General features: G+C 56.1%; 2 protein-coding genes and 1 non-coding gene across 11 annotated transcripts; 1 reads left to right on the top strand and 2 right to left on the bottom strand.

Annotated features, from left to right (window-relative positions):
- Nucleotides 1–4,584: 4,584 nt before the first annotated feature.
- Nucleotides 4,585–19,061, bottom strand: PLEKHG2 (pleckstrin homology and RhoGEF domain containing G2). 9 transcript variants are annotated; one of them, XM_009194441.4, is made up of 19 exons: nucleotides 18,123–19,061; nucleotides 17,340–17,470; nucleotides 16,275–16,543; nucleotides 16,096–16,196; nucleotides 15,225–15,291; nucleotides 15,042–15,088; nucleotides 14,644–14,794; nucleotides 13,245–13,382; nucleotides 12,834–13,034; nucleotides 12,115–12,207; nucleotides 11,938–12,024; nucleotides 10,308–10,341; nucleotides 10,116–10,217; nucleotides 9,971–10,018; nucleotides 9,854–9,892; nucleotides 9,669–9,685; nucleotides 7,945–8,118; nucleotides 6,582–7,506; nucleotides 4,585–6,502 (listed from the first exon to the last, which is right to left on the bottom strand). In XM_009194441.4, the coding sequence occupies exons 2-19, from the start codon at nucleotides 17,446–17,448 to the stop codon at nucleotides 4,938–4,940; spliced, it is 4,167 nt and encodes a 1,388-aa protein (XP_009192705.1). In that variant the 5' UTR covers nucleotides 17,449–17,470; nucleotides 18,123–19,061; the 3' UTR covers nucleotides 4,585–4,937. The 9 variants fall into 9 exon arrangements, with proteins under 9 accessions (XP_009192705.1, XP_009192701.1, XP_031515333.1 ...); XM_009194437.4 differs by having other exon boundaries at nucleotides 16,275–16,546; nucleotides 18,123–19,060; XM_031659473.1 differs by lacking the exon at nucleotides 18,123–19,061 and adding an exon at nucleotides 17,644–17,944.
- Nucleotides 19,062–19,271: 210 nt separating this feature from the next.
- TRNAI-UAU lies at nucleotides 19,272–19,364 on the top strand. The gene is given in 2 exon segments: nucleotides 19,272–19,309; nucleotides 19,329–19,364. It is a non-coding gene; the product is annotated as a tRNA-Ile (tRNA).
- A 3,102-nt stretch (nucleotides 19,365–22,466) lies between these two features.
- ZFP36 (ZFP36 ring finger protein) lies at nucleotides 22,467–25,091 on the bottom strand. The gene is made up of 2 exons (XM_009194430.3): nucleotides 24,959–25,091; nucleotides 22,467–24,147 (listed from the first exon to the last, which is right to left on the bottom strand). The coding sequence occupies exons 1-2, from the start codon at nucleotides 24,998–25,000 to the stop codon at nucleotides 23,191–23,193; spliced, it is 999 nt and encodes a 332-aa protein (XP_009192694.1). The 5' UTR covers nucleotides 25,001–25,091; the 3' UTR covers nucleotides 22,467–23,190.
- Nucleotides 25,092–26,754: the final 1,663 nt, after the last annotated feature.

Raw genomic sequence — 26,754 nt, forward strand, 5'->3', positions numbered from 1 at the left:
TAGTGAACTTCATTGTTTGGGGAGCGCAGCAATCTCTACTTCCTAGTTCCAGCCTCTGCAGGCAATAGGGAGGTCCCGCACTTAAATGCTCAGGGGGAACTTTTAACAACTGGAGATTTTTTGTCCTGTTGCTCATTTTCTATGTATCTGCCCTAGTCGATACAGTAGCCAGTACTCAGAAGCTATGTATGGCTACTAAGGGGGGCTGCACAAATTAGAACATTTCCATCATCGAGGAAGGTTGTATGGGACAGCACTGACACAGGATACGTAAAAGGAGTGGGGGGCCGGGCCCGGTCGCTCACGTCTGTAATTCCAGCACTTTGGGAGGCCAAGGCAGGTGGATTACCTGAGGTCAGGAGTTCGAGATCAGCCTTGCCAACATGGCGAAACCTGGTCTCTACTAAAAATTACAAAGAAAAAAAAGCCGGGCGTGGTGGCGGGTGCCTGTAGTCCCAGCTACTCTGGAGGCTGAGGCAGGAGAATCGCTTGAACCCAGGAGGTAGATGTTGCAGTGAGCCGACATTGCGCCACTGCAGTCCAGCTCTGGGTGACAGAGTAAGACTCCTCCCCCCCACAAAAAAAAAAAAAAAGGAAAGGAAAGGAGTGGGGTTCATGGAGCATCGGGTTGTTGGAGGTGTCCACATCCCTGAGAGATTGGTGATACAGGATGAGAAAGCTACCCTAGGGGCAAAATGTTTTGCAGCTCGCCAAGTTTTGCATTGCAGCCAGAGTTAACTCAGGTTAACTAGGTTTAGCTGGCATTGACCTAAATGTCCCGGAGAGGACAGCGGGCACCATTCTTATCCTTTCGGAGCCTGATTTAGCTGTAGCTCTGATGCGGACTGGCCTCGGAACCAAGGTAGGCCAGCAGGAAAGGTATTCCTGAGGAGGTGACGGAGCTGGGGCCGAGAAGCAGCAGTAGGAGTTGGGCGGGAGGGAGGAATGGAATTCACAGACACCAGGAGGAGGGGCGGAGGCAAGCCTGGCGCCCATGGTTTTCCCGGGGGGTCCAGAGACCCCCTTATTGAGGCTCCTGGCTCTTTCCCAGAGGCACAGCTGGGACACATCTGGACTGGAAAGGGGCTTGCCTCTCCTTCCCAGCTCCAGGCCTTGGAGTAGACAGGCCCCTTCTCCCTCCCTGCCTCCTCGAATACCGGGAATTCCGACGCCGCTGGAAGCCCAAGCCAGGCTGAGAACTTCCTTCAGCCGGGAATGTGCAGCTGGGGCGGAGGAGGGGAGCATCGGCTGCTGCGGTCCTGACCTTGGGGAGGCTGCAGTGGAGTGGATCATTCCAGGCTAAGGAGTTCACCTCTGTCGCCCCGGGGCCCCCAGGACACAGCCCCGGCCCTGGCGCACAGTAGCCAGTCAATAAACAGTAAGTGAGCAGAAGCCAGCAGCTAATATTTATTGAGCCAGGCCCTGTGCTGGCAACTGTACTCAGCTAATTATCAGAATCCCCTGAGGCGTGCACAGCACCAGGCCACATGCCTCATGCTGGCAAGGCAGTGTTCTCTTGTATCCTCACTGGCAAGAACAGCACCTGGCACAGGACAGGCACATTTATGGATATTTTATTTTTTTATTTTTATTTATTTATTTTTTGGAGTATGCAGAGTCTTGCCTGTTGCCCAGGGCTGCGCAGTGGCCGATCCCAGCTCACTGCAAGCCTCTCCGGTTTATGCCATTCTGCCTCAGCCTCCGAGTAGCTGGGACTACAGGCCGCCACCTTCCTGCTAGTTTTTTGTATTTTTTTTTAGTAGAGACGGGTTTCACCGCAGTTAGCCAGGATGGTCTCGACCCTCCTGACCTCGATCCGCCTGTCTCGCCTCCCAAAGTGCTGGGATTACAGGCTTGAGCCACAAGCCAGCCTGTTTTATTTTTTTGAGACAGAGGCAGCATCTTCAGGTCTAGTGGCTAATTCAGTTCACTGTACCTCCACCTCCCAGGTTCAAGCCTACCATGAGTAGCTGGGATTGCGGCCACACGCCTGGCTTTTGCATTTTAGTAAAGACGGGATTTCACTATGTTGGCCAGGCTGGTGTGGTCTCAAACTCCTCACCTCAAGTGATCCACCTGCCTCGGCCTCACAAACTGTTGGGATTACAGGCATAAGCCACCGCACCTGGCCAGGACAAGCAAATTTAATGGTAGACTTGAGCGAAGCTGTGTGGATTCGAGTTTCAGTGCTGCACCTTCCTAGCTGTGTGACTAGGCAAATCCCTTAGCCTCTCTGTGCCTGCCTCAATTTCCTCACTGAGGCAGGCACAGACTAAGGATTAAAAAACATGCTTAGGCCGGGCGCGGTGGCTCAAGCCTGTAATCCCAGCACTTTGGGAGGCCGAGGCGGGTGGATCACGAGGTCAGAGATCGAGACTATCCTGGCTAACATGGTGAAACCCCGCCTCTACTAAAAAATACAAAAAAATTAGTCACACGGTGGCGGCGACGCAGTCCCAGCTACTTGGGAGGCTGAGGCGGAGAATGGCGTGAACCCGGGAGGCGGAGCTTGCAGTGAGCCGAGATCACCACTGCACTCCAGCCTGAGACAGTGAGACCCGGCCTCAAAAGAAAAAAAAACAAAAAAAAACCAAAAAAAAAACCAAAAAAAAAAAAAAAAACATGCTTACTTGCATATTAGGGATGTTATGAGGACAGTGAACGAGCTTATATAAAGTGGCTGTAATGCTCATAGTATGTGCTTAGTACCCAGTAAATCACAGCTTATTTGCTGTTAACTGATTGCTGAAAATTCAGATTCCTGAGCAGAGTGTGGTGGCTCATGCCTGTAATCCCAGCACTTTGGGAGGCCGAGGCAGGCGGGTCATCTGAGGTCGAGTTCAAGACCACTATGTTCAAGACCACTATGGCCTGGCCAATATGGCGAAACCCTGTCTCTACTACAAAATATAAAAATTAGCTGGGCGTAGTGGTGGCCGCCTGTAATCCCAGCTACTTGAGAAGCTGAGGCAGGAGAATCACTTGAACCCGGGAGGCAGAGGTTGCAGTGAGCTGAGATCATGCTATTGCACTCCAGCCTGGGCAACAAGAGGGAAACTCCGTTTAAAAAAAAAAAAAAATTCAGATTCCCAGCCAGGCATGATAGCTCATGCCTGTAATGCCAGCACTTTGGGAGGCCAAGGTGGGCGGATCACTTGAGGTCAGGAGTTTGAGACCAGCCTGGGCCAACATGGCGAAACCCTGTCTTTACTAAAATTACAAAAATTATCTGAGCATGGTGGTGCATGCCTGTAATCGGGAAGCCGAGGCATGAGAATTGCTTGAACCCAGCAGGTGGAGGTTGCAATGAGCCAAGATTGTGCTATTGCACTCAAGCCCGGGTGACAGAGTGAGACTCTATCTCAAAAAAAAAAAAAAAAAAAAAATCAGATTCCCAAGCTCCTCCTGCCCTGGGGGCCCTGATTCAGTCAGTCAGGACTAGATCTGTGATCTGAATGATGCTCCTAAGCAAGTCAGAGGTTCAAACATATTTGGGAAGTGGGAGGATACGCTCCCTAAATCTTTCAATGATCCCAGGAGGGAAGTACCGTTGTGTTCATTTTGTAGATGAGAAAACCGGCTTAGAGGCAGGACCCACACCAAATCAGTAAAGATGGGACTTGAATTCATAGCCAGGACACCAGGGTGCGTTAGAGAATCCCAGGGGAGCTTACATAAATAATGTGCTAAAGCACAAGATGCTAAGTATTTGATGAAAGCAGCTAATATCAGCACCAAAGACACTGCTTAAATTGTGCCTCTCACTGGGCATACCACTGCTGGAACAAGGGAGCAGACAGAACCTAACATAAAAGCCTTTTGTGTCCACGACCTGAATTATTTTGCTGGGGGAGGGAGCATGTGGATGAATTGTAGAGGCTGCCAACGGTGGGGAGGAGTGAAGGGATCTGAGGTATGTGAGTGGGCACAAGAACCGGGATATTCATGAGGAACTGGTGGTGAGGATGCCAAGGGAAATCAAGACAGATGTGGGACAGACTTATTCCAGAACCCCAAAATTGATCTCCCCTGTATCAGCATGGAATTGTCTCTGAAGTGTCATAGTACTAAGACCCAGAAGAGTCTAGTGATGGAGGAATGGGTATGTCGATGGACTGGGAGATGGCTGGGTGAATATGTATGGATGGCAAAATGAGTGGGTGAATGGACACAGATGGAAATATGGAGGGAGAGATGGATGGATGGAGTGCTGGATGGGGAAGATGGGTAAGTGGGATGATGGATAAATGGATGGAGGGATGGAATGCCAGATGGGGGTAGAATGATAAAGGGATGGGTGGGTGAAGAGGGCAGACAGTTGGATAAGCAAGGTAGATAGGTGAGATGAGGGACTGGAAGATGGGTAGATGGAGAGGGAACGTTAGATGGAGCAACAGCTGGATGGACAGGTGGAGATGGCAGGGTGGGTGAGATGAACGGATGGTGGGAGACATTAACTGTATAAATTGCCAAGGGAATGGATTTCTAGGATCTACTTGAAGCAGAGCTTCTTAACTTGGCTTTCCTGAATGGGCGTCAAGCAGTTCACACACCTGCTGAAATCACACTCCAAATTATAGTGGATCCATTTTCCAATAATTCTCAAAGGAGTCTGAGATTCCCCAAGTGTTCAGAACCACTGATTTGTTCTGTGTTAGACCTTCCCATTCATTGTCTTGTCATCCCCCACAGCCTCCAGAATGGGAAAATACACATCATCGCATGAAACAATCAGTATTAACAAAACATTGATGACATTCACTTCCCCATCCCTGTGGATCAAGGCAAGAAGGGCCATTCGCCGACGCAGAAACCAGGAGCTGGAAAGCCGCAGCAGTTTTGAGGCCTGCGTTCAGTGTCTGGACTTCCGGGTCAAGTTCTGAGGGTCTGTGGCATCTGGCTGAAGTCCTTGCTTTGGGGAAGTCTCATGTCCTGGCTCACATATGGAAGCGGGCATCAGGAGCCCCCTGGGCCCTGCGAAGGCCCATAGATTCCTGTGTGGAGGCCAAGAGAGCAGGGTGGTTCAACCGGACCTGGGCCTTGGCTGGCCGCAGCCGCCCACCCCCACCCACGTGGATATTAACCGTCGTGGCATAGCTGAGCCGCCTGGCTGGGGGAGGTGGTGGCTGGGGCTGGGGAGGCGGTGAAGATGCCCGTGACGTGGGAGCAGAGGCGGACCAGGAGCCCCGGGAGGCTGTGGGGGCCCCTCCCCCAGGCCCCTGCCGCCGAGCCAGGCTCTGGCTGATATATGAGGCTGCCAGGTATCTGGAGAGGGCAGCTGCATTGGGGCCCAGGAGCTGACGGCTGGAAGGTGGGGGACTATGAGGTGGGGTCAAGTCTGAAGACTCCAACCTGGCAACATGAGAAGCTAAGGAGCCTCCTGGGTTGGACAAAACCATGGTGGTCTGAAATGGGGTGGGTAAGAGGCCCGGAATGTCTAGAGAGCCTCCTCTCTCAGGTAAAGGTGTGGCAGCTGGATCATGGGCATCTGTGAGGCTCTTCTGCTCCAACAAAGGTGTGAGTTTTTGGACCTGTGTATCTGTAAGGCTTGGCTCCTGAAGTGGAGGTGTAGCCGCTGGACCCTGGATGTCTGGGAGGCTTCCCTGCTTGGGTGAAGTTGGGAGGGCTTGGACCCAGATGTCTGTGAGGCCTTGTGGCAGGGGCAAAGGTGTGGTAGCTGGAACCCGAGTGTCTGGGAGGTCCTGGGACAGAGACAGTGGGGCGTGGGCTGGGATCCGATGGTCCAGGTGGCTTCCGTGTGCAGGCAAAGGTGAGGTGCCTGGAATCTGAAGGTCTGGGAGATGACATGGCAAGGGCGGTGGGGTGTCGCCTGGGCCCTGGGGGTCCAGGCTGCTTCCATGCAAAGACAAAGGCGGCATGGGTTGACTGCAGACAGGGTCTGGGCCCGGAACATCCCTGGAACCTCCTTGCTTTGTTAGTGGGATATTGGTTGAGCTCTCGCTGTCTAGGTGACCTTCTTGCTTGGGCACAGGAGTGGTGGCTGAAACTGTGAAATCAGAACAAATCTCCTTGGGCAAAGCTGGAGTGGTGGGAACGTGGATGTCCACACAGTGTCCCTGCTCAGGACAAAAGGCGGTGGATGGAGCTGGTATAGCCACGTGACTTCTATGCTCGGGCAAAGGAGTGGTAGCTGGAACTTGGGTTTCCGGGTGGCCTGGATCAGGGAAAGTTGTAAGAGCTGGCACCTGGAAGTGTAGGGAGCATTCCTGCTTGGGCAAAGGTGTAGCGGCTGGAGCCTGGACATGCTGGGAACCTCCTTGTTCAGGCAGAAGGGTAGCAGCTGAAACGTGGATTCCTGGATGGTCTTGCTTAGGCAAATTTGAAACATGTAGACCCTGGCTATCTGGGCTGCCTCCCTGCTTCGACAAAGGTATGGCAGCTTGAACCCAGGCAGCAGGACCCAGGGGGACAGACTCCTGGGCACATGTCAGCGGGAAGGCCAACTCACACACCAGCACGTGTCCAAAGGCAGGCAGGAGCCCTGAATGCAAAAAGAGGATCAAGTCAGGACCACTACCCCAGCGGGGACCACCTCTGCCAACCACGTACCCGGACCTCACCTGGCTCCACCTGCTCCTGGGGCAGACAGGGGGACGGCTGGGGTTGGGCCAGAACCCGAGGCCGGCGGCGGGGGGCATTGGCTGATGCCCGAGTCTCCGCCCGCTGCATCTGCTGGATCCGCTCACTGTAAAGCCGGGCCAGCTCTCGCACTCGGGATGCTGTCCTTTCCGAACTCGGGGCTCCAGCCTTCCCACTCCCGCTGTCTCCACCCAGATCTGAATCCTCCAGGATCAGCAGTGGCTCTGGGAAGCCCGGCCGGGCCAGCTGCCCCTGCTCCAATGCCTGCCAGGCACTCCGGATTTCTGAGCAAGAGCGGAATGCCAGCTCATCTGGGAATCCCTGATGTTGGGTGACATCCTGGGGCTGGAAGTCTGGGAATGATACCCCTTCTTCATCCTCCTCTGGCCCTGCCTTGCCTCCTGAGGGTGACTCTCCCAGTTTCCCAGGATTGCTTCCAGAGAACAGTTCTCTCCTGGTGGCTGGAGCCTCAACTGGTTCCTGCAGAGGCCCCTGGAGCCAGGAGTCACAGGGGAGGGTGGGAGTGCTAGAAAGACTGGGGGTGTCAGGGACACTAGGCATGGCTGGAAGGCAGGGCATCTCAAAAACACCAGAAATGTCAGAGAGACTAGGAAGGAGGGGACCTTCGGGAATTTCACAGTGGCTGGGAATTTCAGGAAGGTTGGGCACGTCAGGAATTTTGGTAAGGCAGGGAATGTTGGGCATTTCAGCTGCACTGGAACTTTCAAGCCCCTCCAGGACATGGAGTGGGGAAGGCCCCCGTTCATCCATCTCCAGTCCTTCCTCTTCCTCCTCCTCCTCCTCTTCAGAAGAGTCCCGGCTGGGCAGGGCTTGGAATGTGAGGGTTTCGCTGTCGCCAGGCACCTGGGAGTCTCCGGAAAACTTGGGAATGTCATGTGTGGATGGCTACAGTGGGCACAGGAGAAGAAGCCAAAGATATCAGCATGGTGGCCGGGCACGGTGGCTCATGCCTGTAATCTCAGCATTTTTGGAGGCCAAGGTGGGCGGGTTACTTGAGGTCAGGAGTTCAAGACCAGCCTGGCCAACACAGTGAAACCCTGTCTCTACTAAAAATACAGAAAAAAAAAAAAATTAGCCGGGCATGGTGGCAGGCACCTGTAGTCCCAGCTACTCAGGAGGTTGAGGCAGGAGAATCGTTTGAACCTGGGAGGCAGAGCTTGCAGTGAGCCGAGATCGCGCCACTGCACTCCAGCCTGGGCAACACAGCAAGACTCCATCTCAAAAAAAAAAAAAAGGTGTGCGCATAGGCTGGCCTACCTGGTCCCTGGTCTGTGTGCCCACACCCAGAGGCCCAAGGACACCATGATGGGACAGCCAGCTCACCCCTGGATCTCGAAGGCCTCGCTGATTCAGCAGTTCCAGGATTTCTTCAGTGATTGAGGTCCCAGAGGGGTCCAGTGTTGGAGGTCCAGCATCCTCTAGGTCCTCAGGCGGTCCAGAGCCTGAAACTGCGGGCTGAGATTCTGAGGGGTAGAGTTCACCTTCGCTGCCAGCATGCTGTGAAGGAGGGAGAGCAATGGAAGGCAAAAGCCGAGACTCCTCCCTCACAAAGAGGACCCCAAGCCCCAATCCCCTCCATTTGTGTGTGTTTGCTTTGAGATGGAGGCTCGCTCTGTCCCCCAGCCTGGAGTGCCATGGTGCCGTCTCTGCTCACTGCAACCTCCGCCTCCCAGCTTCAAGCGATTCCCCCGCCTCAGCCTCCTGAGTAGCTGGGATTACAGGCGCCCGCCACCATGTCTGGCTAGTATTTGTATTTTTAGTAGAGATGGGGTTTCACCATGTTGGCCAGGCTGGTTGCAAACTCTTGACCTCAAGTGATCCATCTGCCTCAGCCTCCCAAAGTGCTAGGATTACAGGCGTGAGCCACCATGCCCGGATTTTGCTTTTTTTTTTTTTTTTTAGACAGGGTCTTACTCTGTTGCCCAGGCTGAAGTGCAATGGTGCGATCATAGCTCACTGCAGCTTCGACCTCCTGGGTCCAAGCAATCCTCCCACCTCAGCCTCCTGAGTAGCTGGGACTACAGGTGTGTGCCATCATACCTGGCCAATTTTTTTTTCTTTTGTTTTTAAGTTTTGTTTATTTATTTATTTGAGACAGGGTCTTGCTCTGTCACCCAGGCTGGACAATTTTTTAAATTTTTTTTTTCTTTTTGAGACAGAGTCTCTCTCTGTTGCCCAGGCTGGAGTGCAGTGGCGAGAACTTGGCTCACTGCAAGCTCCGCCTCCCAGGTCCACGCCATTCTCCTGCCTCAGCCTCCAAGTAGCTGGGACTACAGGCACCTGCCACCACGCCCGGCTAATTTATTTTTTATTTTTTATTTTTTTTTGAGACAGAGTCTCGCTCTGTCACCCAGGCTGGAGTGCAGTGGCTCGATCTCGGCTCACCGCAACCTCTACCTCCCAGCTTCAAGCAATTCTCTGCCTCAGCCTTCTGAGTAGCTGGGATTACAGGTGGCTGCCACCATGCCCAGCTAAATTTTTGTATTTTTAGTAGAGACGGGGTTTCTCCTTGTTGGCCGGGTTGGTCTCAAATTCCTGACCTCAGGTGATCCACCAGCCTCGACCTCCCAAAGTGCTGGGATTACAGGTGTGAGCCACTGTGGCTGGCTCAATCAAAAAAATTTTTTTTTATTTTTCTTTTAAAATTTGTATTTATTTATTGGAGACAGAGTCTCACTGTCACCCAGGCTAGAGTGCAGTAGCTCGACCTCAGCTCATTGCAACCTCTGCCTCTCAGGCTCAAGCAATCCTCCTACCTCAGCCTCTGGAGTAGCTGGGACTATGGGTATGCACTGGTGTGCCCGGCTAATTTTTTTGTACTTTTTGTAGGGATGGGTTTTGCCATGTTGCCCAGGCTGGTCTCAAACTCCTGGGCTCAAGCAATCCTCCTACCTTGACCTCCCAAAGTACTGAGATTACAGGCATGAGCTATTCTGTCTGGCTCCAATCCCCTTCCCATTCAGACCCAGGGTTTTGGAACTCAAGCTCCCTTCTCTATCAGACCCAGAAGTCAAGGTGCCCAGACCCTATCTCAAGATATCTCTTACCTTGAATCCATGCTTAGCTGAGGATGGAGAGATGAGAGAGAGAAAAACATTAGTGAGATGTAAGGGAAAAAGAGTGATCCCCCATAACTGATGAGCTGAAGCGACCACCCCTCCCCAACCCACCACAGACATCCCGCCAGGAGACAGACAGGGATGGACCAGGCTAAGCCAGGGCAGTCACTGACCGTTCTGTGGGAACATGACATAAGGGTCCTTCACCGGCTCTGCGGGGAGGACACAGTGATGTCAGGAGCCCAGCTCCCACCCCGATGCCTGGATCACCCTTAGGGGTGAGCGCTCACCAGACTGCCTGCGGCCTCGGCGAATCACAGAGGGCCCAGGAGATGGAGCTGTGGGAGGGAGGGCCAGAGCCCTGCGTGAGCCCAGCTCCCGGGTCCTAGGGAAGTGAGGGCTGAGGGCCGGGACTCAGGGATCCACCGCCTTTACCTGTGTTCCTTCGCCCAGGGGTAAAACTTCTAGCATCTCGAGGTCGAGGAGACCCAAGTGGGGGTGTCAGGGGCTCTGGGACAGGCTTACTTTTGGGGGCACCTGTGGGGAGAGTTTTGGGGCTAAGAGCCAACTTTTCTTGGAAGTAATTCCTCTACTTCCACACCCTCCCAGCCCAAGGCCCCAACTCACAATGCAGGCTGTTTTCAAGGAGAACTTGCTTTGCCTGAAAGACAGGAGGATAAGGGCTGAGGTGGGTCGATTTTGGAGTACCACAGGGAGGATGCTTTAAGCACCATAGTCATGCCCATTAACGGGTGCTGTTCTTTTTTTTTTTTTTTTTTTAATGATCTTGCTCTATCCACCAGGTTGGAGTACAGTGGTGCAATCATAGCTCACTCCAGCCTCTACTTCCTGGGATCAAGTGATCCTCCCTCCTCACCCTCTTGAGTAGCTGGGATTTCAGATGTGCACCACAGCCAGCTAAGGTTGGAGTGCAAAGGTGTGATCTCGGCTCACTGCAACCTCTGCCTCCCGATTTGAGCGATTCTCCTGCCTCAGCCTCTTGAGTTGCTGGGAGTACAGGTGCCCGCTACCACGCCCGGTAATTTTTGTGTTTTTAGTAGAGACGGGGTTTCAACATGTTGGCCAAGTTGGTTTCGAACTCCTAACCTCAGGTGATCCACCTGCCTTGGCCTCCCGAAGTGCTAGGATTACAGGCGTGAGCCACCACGCCCAGCCCAGCTATTTAATTTTAATTTTTTTTTTTTGAGATGGAGTTTTGCTCTTATTGCCCAGGCTGGAGTGCAATGGCGTGATCTCGGCTCACCGCAACTTCCGCCTCCCGGGTTCAAGCGATTCTCCTGCCTTAGCCTCCCAAGTAGCTGGGATTACAGGCATGCACCACCATGCCTGGCTGATTTTGTATTTTTTTCTTTTGAGATGGAGTCTCACGCTGTCGCCCAGTCTGGAGTGCAGTGGCGCGATCTCGGCTCACTGCAACCTCCGCCTCCTGGGTTCACACCATTCTCCTGCCTCCCAAGTAGCTGGGACTATAGGCGCCCAGCACCACGCCTGGCTAATTTTTTGTATTTTTGGTAGAGACGGGGTTTTACCGTGTTAGGCAGGATGGTCTCAATCTCCTGACCTCGTGATACACCCGCCTCGGCCTCCCAAAGTGCTGGGATTACAGGCGTGAGCCACCGTGCCTGGCCCCATTTTGTATTTTTTTTAGTAAAGACGGGGTTTCTCCATGTTGGTAAGGCTGGTCTCGAACTCCCGACCTCAGGTGATCCGCCCGCCTTGGCCTCCCAAAATGCTGGTATTACAGGCGTGAGCCACCGTGCCCGGCCAGCCCCAGCTAATTAAAAAATGTTTTTTAGAGACAGGGTCCCACTATGTTGCCCAAGCTGGTATCGAGCTCCTGGGCTCAGGTCATCCTCCCACATCACCCCCTTGAAGTGCTGGGATTATAAGGCATGAGCTGCCACAACCAGCTGATGGGTGCTTCTATTGGTCAAGCCCATGACGACGTGGCTGGTGACCATTAATCGTCACCACAACCCTAGGATGAAGGTGCTATCATTCCTCTAGGTAAGGAGGTTAAGACTCAGAGAGGTTAAGTTACTTGCCCGAGATCACAAAGCAGGGACATGGTAGAGCTAAGATTCAAACCCCAGTAGCGGAATTCTGCACTTTTAGCAATCACATGGTAAGAGACTGCTCCGGCATCGGGCAGGGGCGTCTCCTAGTACGGTGAGGTACTACTGAGGGACGGTGTCTCCAGCACTCAGAGGGCCCCTGGCTGTGGCGGGAGCTGTACCTTGGCAGGGATGGAGGCGGGGTGGTTCTCAAAGAAGAGGCGCTGGAGACAGTGAATCCACAGCCTCTTCTCTTCTTGGTTCTTGGCCTGGGAGTGGGTTGCAGTACAGTCAGGGGGCCAGGTGTGAGGTCTCGAGGTTGGGGGATCCCTGCCAGTCTGACCCCACTACATGCTCACCTGGAGCAGGTGTCTGTGCTTGGGAATGGTCAGATCAGACACCTTGAACCCTAGAGGGTCTCGGGGACTCTCGCTCACGCTCAGGTTGCAGCACTGGAAGGAAAGAGAGGGGCAGCAAGCTCAGAGTCCTTGGGCTCCGTGATGCCCCTTGTACGGAGACACCCTTGGAGGTGTATCCGGGTCCTACTCCCTAAGAAGATGTACCCCATAAGGCTGTATGGTTTCCTCTCCCCTTTTTTTTTTTTTTGAGGCGGAGTCTCACTCTGTCACCCAGGCTGGAGTGCAGCGGTGCAATCCTGGTTCCTTGCAACCTCCGCCTCCTGGGTTCAAGTAATTCTCCTGCCTCAGCCTCCCCAGTAGCTGGGATTACAGGCACTCGCCACCACACCCAGCTAATTTTTGTATTTTTAGTAGAGACGGGGTTTCACCCTGTTAGCTAGGCTGGCCTCGAACTCCTGACTTCAAGTGATCTGCAGGTCTCGACCTCCCAAAGTGCTGGGATTACAGGAATGAGCCACCACACCCAGCCTTCTTCCTTTTTCTCTTAATTGGGGCAGCTCTTATTCTATACACTAGAAAGAAACCTTCCCTTGACCTCCATTCTCTAACTCAAGAAAATGTGGCAGGGTCCCCTGGCCCACACTGTTGGGCACACAGATACAAGTATTTGGGGTATACTTTGTAGGTAGTATTCTAGCCCCACCCCATCCCAAACTCACGAAGATGTGGCCTTTGTAGGTGTACTCCAGCCCCCTGCGCTTGGCCACCAGGAGCATCCGAGAGAACAGGAAGAGCAGACGCTCACCCCCTCGTAACCGGGGGCCGCCCCCTCCACCTCCTCGGAACGCGCCCTCCAGCACCAGCTCCCCAAAAGCACTGAGTTCCGGGCCAGTCCAGCCACCCAGCCGCCGCTGCACTTCCTGCTGGGACACCGCCAGGTGAGCCGGGCACAGAGACAAGCAGAGGTAGGTAGCACACACATACACACCAAAACGGGGGGTTAGCAACAGGGCCGTGCTGTCCCAGCAAACCCTCCAAGGCAACCTCTGAGGCACTGATATGCCCCCACCCGCCCCCAAAGCCCCCTCGTACTCCCTCATCCAGCAAGCCCCAGCCCACCCTGGGGCCACCTGGAGGCGCGCCGCATGCTCCTGCTTGCGCTTCATGTCGTTGATGTACCAGGCAACTGCTGTCATGGACACAATAGCTTCCTCCACCATCTCGCGGCCCCCAGCGCCTGGGCCCTCCGCCCAGTGCTTCCCTAGTTCCTGTCAGGCAGCCACCAGGCACACAGGGATGGGGAGAAAAACAGAGAAGGCGAAAGAGAATGAGAGCAACAGGAGATGGAGAAATATAAAGATGGGGCAGAGGCCAGGCGCAGTGACTCACATCTGTAATCCCAGCATTTTGGGAGGCTGAGGTGGGCAAATCACCTGAGGCCAGGAGTTCAAGACTAACCTGGCCAACATAGTGAAACCCCGTCCCTATTAAAAATACAAAAATTAGCCGAGCATGGTGGTGTGCGCCTGTAATCCTAGCTACTCAGGAGGCTGAGCCAGGAGAATCACTTGAACCCAGGAGATGGAGGTTGCAGCGAGCCAAGAACGCACCACTGCACTCCAGCCTGGTCGACAAGAGCGAAACTCTATCTCAAAGGGAAAAAAAAGGTAGGACTGGGCGCTGTGGCTCACGCCTGTAATCCCAGCACTTTGGGAGGCCGAGGCAGGTGGATCATCTGAGGTTAGGAGTTCGAGACCAGCCTGGCCAACGTAGTGAAACCCTGTCTCTACTAAAAATACAAAAAAAAAAAAAAAAAAAGAAAATAAAATTAGTCAGGGATGATGGCACATGACTGCAATCCCAGTTACTCGGGAGGCTGAGGCAGGAGAATCGCTTGAACCCAGGAGGCAGAGGTTGCAGTCGCGCCATTGCACTCCAGCCTGGGCAACAAGAGCAAAACTCCGTCTCAAAAAAAAAAAAAAAAAGGTAGGGGCAGAGATGGAGGAAGACAAACAGGCAGAGACAGGAAGTGGAATGAGCTGGTGCCAGGCGTCACTGCCAGCAAGACCCTACACCAAATGCTGGCCCAGTTTCTTTCTTTCTTCTCTTTTTTGAGACAGGGTCTTGCTCCATCACCCAGGCTGGAGTGCAGTGGCACAGTCACATCTCACCACAGCCTCGAACTCCCGGGCTCAAATAATCCTCCCACCTCAGCCTCCAAGTAGCTGGGACTGCAGTTGTAAGCCACTGTGCCCGGCTAATTTTAAAAAAATTTTTATAGAGGTGAGGTTTTGCTGTGTTGCCCAGCCTGGTCTTGAAATTCTGGGCTCAAGTGATCTTCTCACCTCGGCCTCCCAAAATGCTGGGATTATAGGTGTGAGCCACTGCACCCGGCCCACTGGCTCAGTTTCTAGGGACTGGATCCCTCCCCAGGTGGCACAGCCTGTTGTCCACCCTCCAGATGCATCAACAGTGGTCAAGGGACAGGACCTCGCCCTCCCCAGCCTGGCTCCAGGGGCCCTAGCTGACCTGCAGCAGCAGATGGTACTTGAGGATGCGCTGGACAGGTTTCAGCAGGAAGCTCTGCAGGGGCAGTGAGTGGCGAAGCTGGGCCTGGCGCTCCTGCAGCCACAGCGCTGCTGGTGGAGACAACGACAGCTCCCGGAGCAGGGCCAGGGAGCTGGGGGCACAGCACAGGTCAGTGGGGGATAGTCAGTTCCAGTGGGCGGGGACAAGAGGGGTTAGGGAGGGGCCAGGGTTTGGGAAGGGTCAGGGTCTGACAGGGGGTGGGGCAGTGAGGGAGAGGTTCAGTTACTGTCACAGCCTGGCAGGGGTCGGTGCTGGATGGGTCGGGGGTAGAGGGAGGGTGACTGGCACATCGGCTTGTGGGCACGGCCTGAGGCCCGGCAGGGGCTCCTGCCCCTCACCTCGGGTAGTTCATGCAGTACAATGTGTAGATGTCAAAATCCTCGCTCTGCGGGTGACATGGGAGTCAGGGAGACCCCAGGTCCTGGCTTCCCACGACCCCCCTTCCATCCTAGCCCAAGCCTGTTCTCCCCCCTCTACAAAGGCCCCATCTAGGACCGAGAGCCCCCCAACCCTCCACTCACCCTCTGCACGAAGCACTCGGCAATGCCCCCGGCGCTGCTGCTGTTCTCCAAGTCCTCCAGGAGCTCGCTACGGGGGAGAGGGGAGGGTGAGGACCCGCCTGCCTCCACGAACCCCTCCATGGGAGGCCTCTGGGAGGCTGAGGCCCCAGTGGTCTGCTGAGGCTCAGGGCTTGCTGACTGCCAGCATCTCCTAAGGGGATGTCACGTCCGGAGGAAGGGTCCTCTGAGGGCTACACGGGACATGGTAACCTGCTTAGACTTTGTCCCTGGACAGCTTCTCATTCCTCAGCTTGAACTTGTGTCACTGTTGGCATGAGCCTAGGGGTGTCATGTCATGACCTAAAGAGCTAGGATGATCTTAAGATCCTGCTGTAATTCGGAGACCTCGTCAAGGCACTTTTCCGTGTCACAATCCTTGGATCCCAGCGTCCTCCTTACCACAGCGACCAACCATCCTGGTTTGTCCGGGACTGAGTAGTTTCCTAGGACGAGGGCTTTCAGTGCTAAAACTGGAAAAGTCCCAGGCAAATCAGGCTTAGAGGGTCACACGCATGCTCACGCTGTCCCGGCCTTCAGGCCCCACGTGATTCTTGGATTCATTGTGAGCCCAGAGCTGACACAGCCCCAAGGCCTCGTCCTGATGCCGGGACCCTGTCCCGGTATTTGGGCTTCATCCAGGTCCTCTGACTCCCATCCCCTATGCCCCTCCCTTACTCTGGGTCCTCACTCCCAGTCATGACCCCGGATCCTTGCCCAATGTCACAACCCCACATACCAGCCTGGACAGGACACTACGAAGCTCCGAAGTTTGGGTTAGGAAATAGACCCTCCAACCAATCAATGCCCCCTGCCTGTCCCCCCTGCCCCTGACCTGCTGAACTCGTAGATGTCCTCAATGTTGGCAAACAGCGTGCCCACCTGCTCCACGCTCAGCCCTAGGACCCCGCCGTCCAGCAGAGGGCTCAGGTAGTCCTGTGGGGATGACTGGGATTACGGGAGCCAAGGGGCTGGCCTGGGTACCCACTGCCCTAGCGTATCTGCCCGGCTTACTTCCACGATGCTGCGGAGGTCTCTGACATAGGCCCGCTCTGTCTCCACGATCTCCCGGGCCACACGCTCCAGCCTTGAGGGTTTGGCTGAACCTGGGATCCCCACCGGAGAGAGATGTAGGCGGATGGGGGGCCCTGGAAGGGGCTCTGGCCTGGAGACTGAGCAGGCTGGAGTGGGTCCCGGGGCTGGATCCCCCTCAGAGCCCACTGTGCTCAGGGATGTGGAGCTCCCAGAACCTCGGGGGGAGGTCATGGTGGGGGCTGCAGGAGCTGCTGGGGTGTGGAACAGGTGGTCAGAGAAATCTCCCCATGCACCAGACTTCCACAGGCTTTCATGCATTCAGCCCACACCCTCACCCACGCCTGTCCAACAGCTTTCCCACAAGTTCTTTCCTCCTCTCTCCACTGCCCTGCCTTGGTCCAGTCCCATCCTCTCCCATCACGGTCCTCTCTGGACTTCTGGCTTCCCTTTCTCTAATTCACCTTCATGAATCAGCTAGGTAGACCTTTATTAGTTTGCCCATCTGACTGTGTCACTCCAGTGAGTATAACCCCTTCCTGCCCCTGGGGATAAAGTCCAAAATTCTCAGATCCACAGGGCACAGGGCAATGTGGCCGACACAGATCCCTCCAGCCAGTTCTCTTCCCAGGGCCACCCCTTCTTACACTCTGCATTCACTCAACTTCTTTCAGTCACTTACATGCAGGCTTTTCTCACCTCTGGGCCTTTGCACATGCTGTTCCTTGCATGTAGAATACTCTTCCTTGTCTTTGCCCAACTCCTTCCCCCTAATCTTCCACTTCTCAGTTGAGATGTTCCCACTTCCAGGAACCTTCCCCTGACCTTCCGAGCTCCGAGGATCCACGATCACAGCCTGATCACATCCCTGACCACTCTGCCCAGCGCTGCCCCCTCTGGCCTGTCATTGCCTGGGGATGGGCCCGCCTCCCCCACCAGACTCGGAGCTTTGTGCGAGTTGGCCTTGGGCTGTCTCCATCACCCTGCCTTGCCAGCATCGCCCAGGAATAAATGCCCCACAGGCTCCGCCCCTGCCTCTGGGCTCACCTGTCCGAGTCTCACACACGGTGCCACAGTCACACACTTCACCTCTTCGGCCACACCCGAGGCTTGGGCTAGGTTTGGAGAGGCTCAGTCCTTGGGCTCCCTCTGGCATGGCTGAGCGGCCCAGCAGAGTCCTGCAGAAAGAGCCCCTTCTTGGATATCAGGACCCCATGGGCCTCTCCGTCGCCCAAACTCACAGATGGGGGCTGAGAATTAGCAACGTGGTGTAAATCCAGGGAGGGGCCCCTGGGAGTAACTAATGGGGGAGGCACAAAGTGACAGAAAGAAGGGGACAAGGAGAGAGAACCTGGGGAAAAAGATGGAAAGGCTGAGACAAAGAAGAGTGAGCGGAGCGGGAGGCGCAGAAACTGCGAGTCCCGTTTGTCTGGGGCCGGAGGCTTAGGGATCCTGGGAACGTTTGGGCTCCGGCTGGAGCGGAGGGCGAGGGGCAGGGCTGGGAAAAGCCGTGGGCGGGAGGCCGCGAGGTCCCAGGGGAGGGCGGAGGCTGGGGGACCGGATGCCAGGGTCCTGCAGACGGCTCCCTCCCCCGCCGAGAGCTGCGCGCTGGGGCGCTGGCCCCGAGCCCTCGCACCCCCTCCGGCCTGTCTCTCCGAACCCCGATCGCGGTCCCCACAGCCGCAGCCTCCCCAGCGCCTTCCCACACCCCTCCAGCCCCCAACTCCCGCCGGCGTCTCGGCTCGCCCCCCGCCGGCACGCCCCCTCATTGTTCAGCAGTGGCGCCGCCCCCTCCCCCAGTCTGCCTGGGCCCCTCGCCTCCCCCCTCACCTCCCGGGGAGCCTCAAGCCCCGGCCCGAGGCAGCCCGGCTCCTGCGCGACCCCGACGCGGTCCCCGGGGAGGTGCGGAGCCCAGACTCAGGGGCGTGAACTTCGGGCTCTCAGGCTCCAGGAATAGAATCTGGGGTCTCTCGGAGACTGGGGTCCCGCAGTCGGAATTTATCGGTGTTCTAAGTAGGGGATGCTAGGAGCCTCGACTCTGGAGCCTCAGATGGGGGCGCTGGGGACCCACATTCCTGAGTCTTCTAGGTAGGGCCGTGGGTGGGGGGTGGATTTCTGAGTTCCCCTAATTCCAGGGGCAGGAATGAAACTCCCTCCAGGTAGGAGCACAGGGGGGTCCCAAAGTCCTGGGTCCCCTTGAAGTGATGGACGCTGCAGCTCAAAACTGGTTGGGGCGCTTAGAAGTCCGGATCTCAAGTTCCTCCAACGCGGGGTCTTGGGATAGGAGCCCTGGAGGGAGTCTACGGTCCTGGATCCTGAGTTCTTGAAACCGGGAATACGGGGCGCTCGGCCTCCAGGGTCCCCCGGCGTGACGTCCGGGCTCCCGGCTGCTCCAGGAGGGGGCGCTGCGCACCTGGATGGTTCAAGTCCTTCAGCCTGAGCGCCGGGGCCTGGACCTCGGGGTCTCTCAGGATGCGGTGCAGAAATTCCGGACGCCCGGGTCCGAGCCTCTGGACCTCTCGAGCTCCCGGCTGGGTGACACGGGGCTCGTGTGACGGCGGCGGCGCCACATCTGGGGCGGGAGAGTCCGGTCCAGCTGTGAGGCGGGGGGCGGTCGCCCGGGGTTTCCCCTCCCCCGCTGTCGCCGGGGCTTACATCCTGTTCCCGCCTGTGGGGGGGAGGGGCTGCCTTCCGGCCGGCCGGCCAGCGAAGGGTTAAGACTCCACCCCTGATTTTGAATATTCATGAGGAGGCGCGTCCTTCTGGTAGGCGACACCCCTACATTCCAAACGCCTCGCTGACTTTTCCCTTTTACAGCAAGGGCCGTGAGGCGTGAGAATCAGGAACTGGCGATGCACTGTCTCCTATTGGTCAATCCAAAGTTTTTAATTTGCATGTGTAATACAGGGCGGGGCCCTCCGGTGAGGTCACGTGGCTACGAACCACTGAAGAAGTCCCCGGCGGAGGGGTGCGGCCGGAGCTCCAGTGGCGCAATCGGTTAGCGCGCGGTACTTATATGACAGTGCGAGCGGAGCAATGCCGAGGTTGTGAGTTCGATCCTCACCTGGAGCACTTTTAATATTTTTCTCATCAGTTCTCTTTTATTTTGTTTTTATTTATTTATTTATTTTAGACGTAGTTTCACTCTTGTTTGCCCAGGCTGGAGTGCAATGGCACGATCACGGCTCACCGCAACTTACGCCTCCCAGATTCAAGCGATTCTCCTGCCTCAGCCTCCCTATTAGCTAGGATTATAGGCATGTGCCACCACGCCCCGCCAATTTTGTATTTTTAGTAGAGAGGGGATTTCTCCATGTTGGTCAGGCTGGTCTAGAACTCCTGACCTCAGGTGATCCACCAGCCTCCGCCTCCCAAAATGCTGGGATTACAGGCGTGAGCCACCGCGCCTGGCTTCTCATCAGTTTTTATAAACTTATACATCTTATAAACCAACCAAAACATCTACATCACTTAGATGAATGAACGTGTCTATCTTTTGAATTATTGGGCTCAAAAGACTCCTAGGGCTTAGGCGACGGTCCTTTGGGTGTTCTGTATTATAGGAAGGTGCCGTTTCCGTCTCAGCCACCAGGTGGGGGTATCGTCTCTTATTGGATGCTCTGGGCATGGACTTGAGTGCAGTTTGACTTTTGTAGAGATGTGTGTCCTGGGCAAACTGTATATGACTGCCTCCTCCGTATTTCTCTCTCTTTTTAATGCCTCTTTTACAGATGAACATATTTATCTATCTTGGAGTTTTCAACCTCTGTTGAAAAGGAAAACTATGTTTCCTTTCCGTTTTTGAGTCCACTTGTTTTTTTAACATGTATTGAACATTCACTATGCGCCTGGCTTCCTTTAGCTGTGTGTAATACGGCAGTAAACAAGTAGTCCCTGCCCCTGAGGACGTGACATTTTAGTGGGGAGGCAGATTGCTGTCAACATAAGAATGAAGTACATTTTAATGTTAGGTGGTGATGATAATGTCATGGAAAAAGTCGAGCAAGGTAGGGAGGATGGAGTAGTTGGAGGTGGGGTGTGGATTGCAACAGCAGTGGTCAGGGAGGATCTCAGAGAAGGCAACTTTTGAGCAGAGACCTGAAGGAGGGGAGTTAGCCATGGGGACACCTGGGGAGTGTTCAGGCAGAGGGAACAGCTAGTGCAAAGCTCCTATGGATGAAGCAGACCAGACTTGGCAGAGCAGCTAGGAGGCCAGTATGGCTGGAGCAGAGTGACCAAGGGGGAGGGGTAAGCGATGGGCGCGACTGTGTGGGCTGTGGGGAGGACTTAGGACTTTAACTTGTATGTGATCTGACTCAGGTCTCATAACAGGCTTTGTTTGGTTGTCTCGTGGGGGAGTGGGGAAAGGAGAGACTGAAGGCACGGGCTAGAGCAGAGACTGGGACAGGGGCTGCTATGAAGATGCAAATGGGAGACGATGTTGGCTAGGACCGGGGTGGGGGTCATGGTGGGGGCAGGTGGATTGTGGATCTATTTTGCAGGTGGATCAGACAGGATCGCTGTTGGCCTGGGGTGTGGGTTTGAGAGCAAAGTGTCAAGGGATACTCCTGGGTCTCTGGCTTAAGCCCTGGCAGATGGTGGGAGGTGCCATTTTCTTACATGAGGGATTCTTTGAGGAAGGGGCAGAGAATCTGATCTGGCTAAAGGAAGGACCAGGGATGTTGTTCTTTCAGTCTCCAAGGCTCTGTTTCAGCAAATGTCTCTTCACCGCTTGCTCTTGGTGTCTGCCCCTCCGCTGCCTTTGCATCTCAGGGGTTCTGACTCCCTCTCGCCTGACCCTCTTCTACTTATCAGGGCCTGAGCCCTTTCCCATAAAGGAGGCAGTTTCCTGGAAGAGGAGACCAAAGGTCAGTGAGCAAGGGAGAGGGCCAAGGAGGCCTGAGAGCTGGAGGGAGGCTTGAGGAGGGTAGAAAGAAGGGAGAGGAGGGAAAGAGAGGGAGAGAGAAGAGGAGGAGGAGTAAGTCTTGGGGGAAGAGGGGAAGAGGACAATGGGGAGTGGGAGGGCAAGGAAAGGGTGGAGAGGGAAGGAAGGACGGAAAAAGAGAGAGAAAGGAGACGGGAAGGAGGAGAAAGGGGGTAAGAGACGGCAGGATGGGGAGGCTGAAAGTGGGGGGAGAGGAATAATGAGGGAGGGGACAAATTGGAGGGGGGAGAGAAGAACAGAAGGCAAAGGGCGTAGGGCGGGGCAGCAGGGTGCAGAAGAGGAAGTGAAAAGGAGGAGGAAGGGTGAGGGTAGGGAAAGGAGAAAAGAGGGAAGTGGGAGGGAAGACGAGGGAGAGCGGGGCAAGGAGAAAGAAGAGGGGTCGCGGGGGGCGAAGGCTGGGCGGCAGGGCCGAGCCGCAGGCGCTGACGCAGGGCGGCTTCCGGGCGCGGGGCCCCGGGGCTGGTCCTGACGCCGCTGGCCTTGTATGGTCTGAAGACGCTGTTCCCCCGGGGCCCCTCCTAGACGCGCGGCCCCTACCCACACGCCCTGGCCTCGCGGGGCCGACCCTGGTTGGTGTCCGAGGCCTCGGGCTTCCAAGGTTCGGAAATGCCAAGACCCAGTCATTCCCGGGCTCCAGGGTCCCGGTGGCCAGAAATCTGCTACTCCGAGCCACCAGGGGTCTAGAGTCTAAAGCGCTAGGGGACACAATCTGAGACTCCCAAATGTTGAGACCCTAAACTCTTGAGACCCTAAAACCCGCTTCCCCAACATCCAGAAGGTGTCGAAGCCCCCCCGGAACCCCTAGTCCCGAAACGGGTTCCGCTACCCCAGGCTGCCCCGCCCCGCGCCCGCCCCCGCTCGCTCTGGGCGCGCGCCCCGGCACATTCCGTCCTCCCCACCCGGCCCCTCCCGCCTCCCGCCTCCCGCGGCCCCGTGGGGACGGAAACATTCAGTCCCCGCCCGCGCCCGCCCGAGAGCTGGGTCAAGGAGCCCGGCAGGACGGGAGCGCAGCGCCCCCGACGCCCGGGAACTGGCTCCCCCGGTTCCCATCTGGTGACCTCACCTGGTCCCACCCTTTCAGGTGAACTGCCAGGCCCGGTGACGTCACTTCCTGCCAGGTAAGCGCCGCGGGGCTCGGAGAAGCAGAGTTGACTGCACCCAGCTTCCAAAAAGTCACCCTCTCCCTCCCCATTCCTGTCTCTAGACCGCGAAGAAGCCAGGATCCCAGCTTACACTCAGATTGTTTATTTAAAAATGCCCCAAAACACAAAAATAGACTTTTAAGGTAACAATATATATTACTAAATATATTATAGTCTACTTATAATTATACCGTCGTTTCCAATATTACAAAAAAAGAGAAAGAAAAATACAAGGGAAGCAGACGACCCAATATATATAAATACTATAAAATCATATTAGAATAAATAAAGTCGTCATAAATAAAGGGTCCATTGATTTATGGGTGGGGTTTGGCAACGGCTTTGGCTACTTGCTTTTGGAGGGTAATTTGAGCACCAGGATTCCCCCTCAGGAGAGGTTCCAGTTACCAGGAGACACTGGAACCTCAGGTCTATAAACACTGGAGGGGCAATGAAGGCCTATTATTCACAGCACGTAAGATTCTATGAGACAGATTTGGGCAGGGAAGAGGTGGGGAGAGGGCTCACTGCCTCCCTTAAATATGCTACATTTTTTTTTTTTTTTTTTTTTGTCAAAAACCTCAGAAGACACTCCATCCCCCACCACCATGAATACTGAGCTTGCACACTTGGGGACCTGCCCCAGTGTGAGGTCAGGGGAGTGGGTTAATGCATTCTGGAAAAGGGGGTTACTTGATTACTTGATTACTGTCCCTCAAGTCCCCATAGCCCTGGGGTACATGCAGAGACCACAGTGCAACAGACGTGGCTCCCCGCTGAGATCCAGCTGATCTGACCGGGCAGTCACTTGTCACTCAGACACAGAGATGCGATTGAAGATGGGGAGTCGCCGGGGGGCTGCCGCGGGCTGGGGTGGTGCAAAAACCCCCGCCTCGAAGACAGGAGAGTCAGAGCCCCCCAGGCTGCTGCCGCTGCTGGCATATTCATCAGGGTCGGATCCCAGGGACTGTACAGAGGGGGTCCGAACCAGGCCACCCAAGGGCCCCCAGACGCTGACAGGAGTGGCCCTTCGGCAGGAAGGGCAACAGAGTGGGCTGGGGTCTCTTCGAGCTACGGGGGTACCAGGGGCAGCAGAGAAGGCAGAGGGTGACAGTGGAAGGTCCCCAGGTGGTGGCGGGGAGCTGGAGGGCGAGAAGGAGCTGGAGGACAGGGAAGGGCCGACCAGGCCTGGTGGTGGTGGTGAGGTCCGGCGGCCAGAGGGCAGGCCGGAGAAGCTGATGCTCTGGCGAAGCACAGGAGGGTGGCCCGGGGCCGCCAGGTCTTCGCTGGGGTTGTGGATGAAGTGGCAGCGAGAGCCATAGGGGCAGCGGCCCTGGAGGTAGAACTTGTGGCAGAGTTCTGTCTTGTACTTGGGGTGGCGATTGGCCTGGCGCAGCTCGCCCAGGCCATGGGCAAACTGGCACTTGGCCCCGTAGCGGCAGCGTCCACTCTCTGAGAAGGTCCGACATAGCTCTGTCTTGTAGCGCGAGGGGGTGGTGGAGGTCGCAGTGGGCGAAGTGGGTGAGGGTGACAGCTCGGGGCCCAGGCGGGGAGCCAGCGGTGCGAAGCCAGGGGGTGGGGGCACCCAGCCACAGCTGCGGCCTTCTACCAGGCTGGTGGAGCGGCCAGGCAGGCGGGAGGTGACCCCAGACGGGCTGGAGTCGGAGGGGCTCAGGCTCCAGAGTCCCGAGGAGCCCCAGCCTGGGCTGGACTCAGTCCCTCCATGGTCGGATGGCACCGGCACGTCAGGGCTCAGCGACAGGAGGCTCTGCGGAAATGGGTCGGTTAAGGTACCCGAAAATGCAGGGCGACGCCCCACCCCAGCTGCAGGGAACTAGAGCTTGCCAGGCCGGTTTGTGGGCTCCTGGCCTGAGCCCCACCCGCCTGCAAAACCCCCTGGGTTCCGGATGCCAGGAACCCAGATTTGGAGGTTCTGAGTTTACCCACGACCGAGGCCTTATCCCGAGGGACCCAGGAATCCCGGCTTTCCCGGCTGGACCAAGAGGGGGCCCCGAAGTCAGGGCACACCACTTTTTCCCAATTTTGGGTCTCTTGCCCTCCCCAGATATGACCCACGCGTCAGGATCTCCAGTTTCACAACTGGAGGAACCGGGAAAAGTTGACCCAGGAGTCCGGATGGCTTCGGTTTTAGGGTTCTCAGAGAACTACGGTCAGGGACTGGAGAGAAACAGAAGTCGGATCCCCCCCACCCTGAGACTTCAGCCCCAGAGACGCCTCCGCGCAAAACCACGCCTTCAGCAACGACTAGGGGTGAGCCAGGTGTGGGGGCCACTTCCGCCTCCAGGCAGCCTAGGTCTGAGAAAAGTTCTCCGACTTTCCACTCGCACGGGCCGCCCCACCCATGTTTGGGCCAAGAGCCGGGAGTCGTGGGCTCCATTTTCACCTCCAAATCACCAAGCTGGTCTGAGCGGGAGGCAGGGGCCCCAGGCTGGAGGGCGCGGCGCTAGGAAGCCCCAGTTGGAGAAGAGAGGCAAGCGTCCCGGGATGCAGTTTGCAGCGCTAGAGAGCTGGGGAGTCAAGTGTGCAGGTACCGGCGGTGCCGTGCGGTGGGGACTCACCTCGTAGATGGCAGTGAGATCCATGGTGTAGCGGTTGGCCATTAGAGGGGAGTCGGCCGAGAGTCGGAGCGCTGAAGTCAGGCTGAGGCTGGCAGGGAGAGCCGGCTACTTAAACAGCAAGCACGGGGCGGGGCCTGGGCCAGGGGCGGGGCAGGAGGGGCGCTTCCCGGACGCGCGCCCCCGGCGCAGCCCGGCGGGCCCTGGACTGGTTCCCTTCCGCCCGGCCCTGGGCCAGGACGCGCCTGAGCTTGGCCGGTGGACAGCCGCGACCGGGCGGGGGAGTGCGTGGGGAAAGGGTGGGGGTCGGGGTGGGGGTGCGGATCGGGGGGGCGCCTGCCCAGTTTTCAAAGCTGGAGACTGAGGCGTGTAGAAGGAAACTGGGGCGGAGGTGGGGACAGGGCTTCAGGGGCAATTGACAAGGGCAGAGGCCCGATGGGGGTGCGCGTGCGACACAGACGGACGGGGGCGGGGAGAGACACGCAGAGGGGTACAGACAGACAGGGAGAGAGGCAGAGAGAAAAACAGAGAGAGACACACACACACGGAGAGACACATACAGGGAGAGATAGGGTGAGGAGGGGAGGGACGGTGGGAAGACAGAGACAGTCCCAGAGACAGATTCAGAGGGAGAAGAGGGTTGGGAGGATCACAAAAAGAAACAGAAAGGGGCTGAGCGCAAGTGGTTTACGCCTGTGATCCCAGCACTTTTTGTGTTTTTCTTTCTTTCTTTCTTTTCTTCATTATTATTTTTTTGAGAGACGGGGTTTCCCTATGTTGCCCAGGGTGATCTTCGCCTCCGGGACTGAAGGGATCCTCCCACCTCGGCCTCCCAAAGAGCTGGAATTACAGGTGCGAACCACCAAGCCCGGCCAATCCCAGTACTTTGAGAGGGTGAGGCAGGTGGAGTACCTGAGATCAGGAGTTCAAGATCAGCCTGGGCAACAGTGAGATCCCATCTCTACAAAAAATACTATTTAAAAAAATTAAAAAGAAAAACTGGACAAAAAGGAGAAAGACTGTGAGAAACAAGCACTTACAGAAAGAAATCTGCCGAGCAAAGTGCCAAGAAAGAGCCGGCAGGCCTTGGAGGGGAATTCTCTGAGAACTGCCTGCCTTGTGTTGTCTCACTCCTAAACAGCCCAGACAGATGAGACCTGGACTGCTCTCCCTCTCCCCACTTGCTGGGGTTGGGTGGGTGAGTGAATGGGTTGGGCTCCAGGATACCTAGCAAGGCTGAAAAGGGGCCTCCTTTCCCAAGTCACAGGGCGGCTCTAGCCCCTCATCCTCAGGCAGATGATCTCTTCTAGGCTGAGTTAAGGAGAACTCACCTAGGCTGAGTTCTAAATGCTTTACGCACATTAATCCTAATGGTAGGTGGTATGCCTATTTAAGGCAGGAGGAAACCAAAGTGAAGTTACTCTCCTGCCCGACTCACACCTGTAGCCCTAGCACTTTGGGCACCCAAGGCGGGCGGATCTCGAGAGCTCAGGAGTTGGAGACCAGTCTGGGCAACATGGTGAATCCCCGTTTCTACCAAAAATACAAAAATTAGCTGGGTGCGGTGTCACACGCCTGTGGTCCCGCTATTGGGGGGCGGGGAGGGAGCAGGCTGTGGTGGGAGAGTCGCTTGAACCCAGGAGGCGGAGGTTGCATGAGCTGAGATCCCGCCACTGCACTCCAGCCTGGGCCACAGAGTGAGACTCCCTCTCAAGGGGGTAATAAACGTTACTCTTCTAGTTCGAGCTAGCAAACGGCAGAGGCCTCCTACCAGGGCCTGAAATTATGTTGAGGTTTGC

The sequence above is a fragment of the Papio anubis genome, chromosome 20 (genome assembly GCF_008728515.1).
Source record: "Papio anubis isolate 15944 chromosome 20, Panubis1.0, whole genome shotgun sequence".
Taxonomy (NCBI): Eukaryota; Metazoa; Chordata; class Mammalia; order Primates; family Cercopithecidae; genus Papio; species Papio anubis.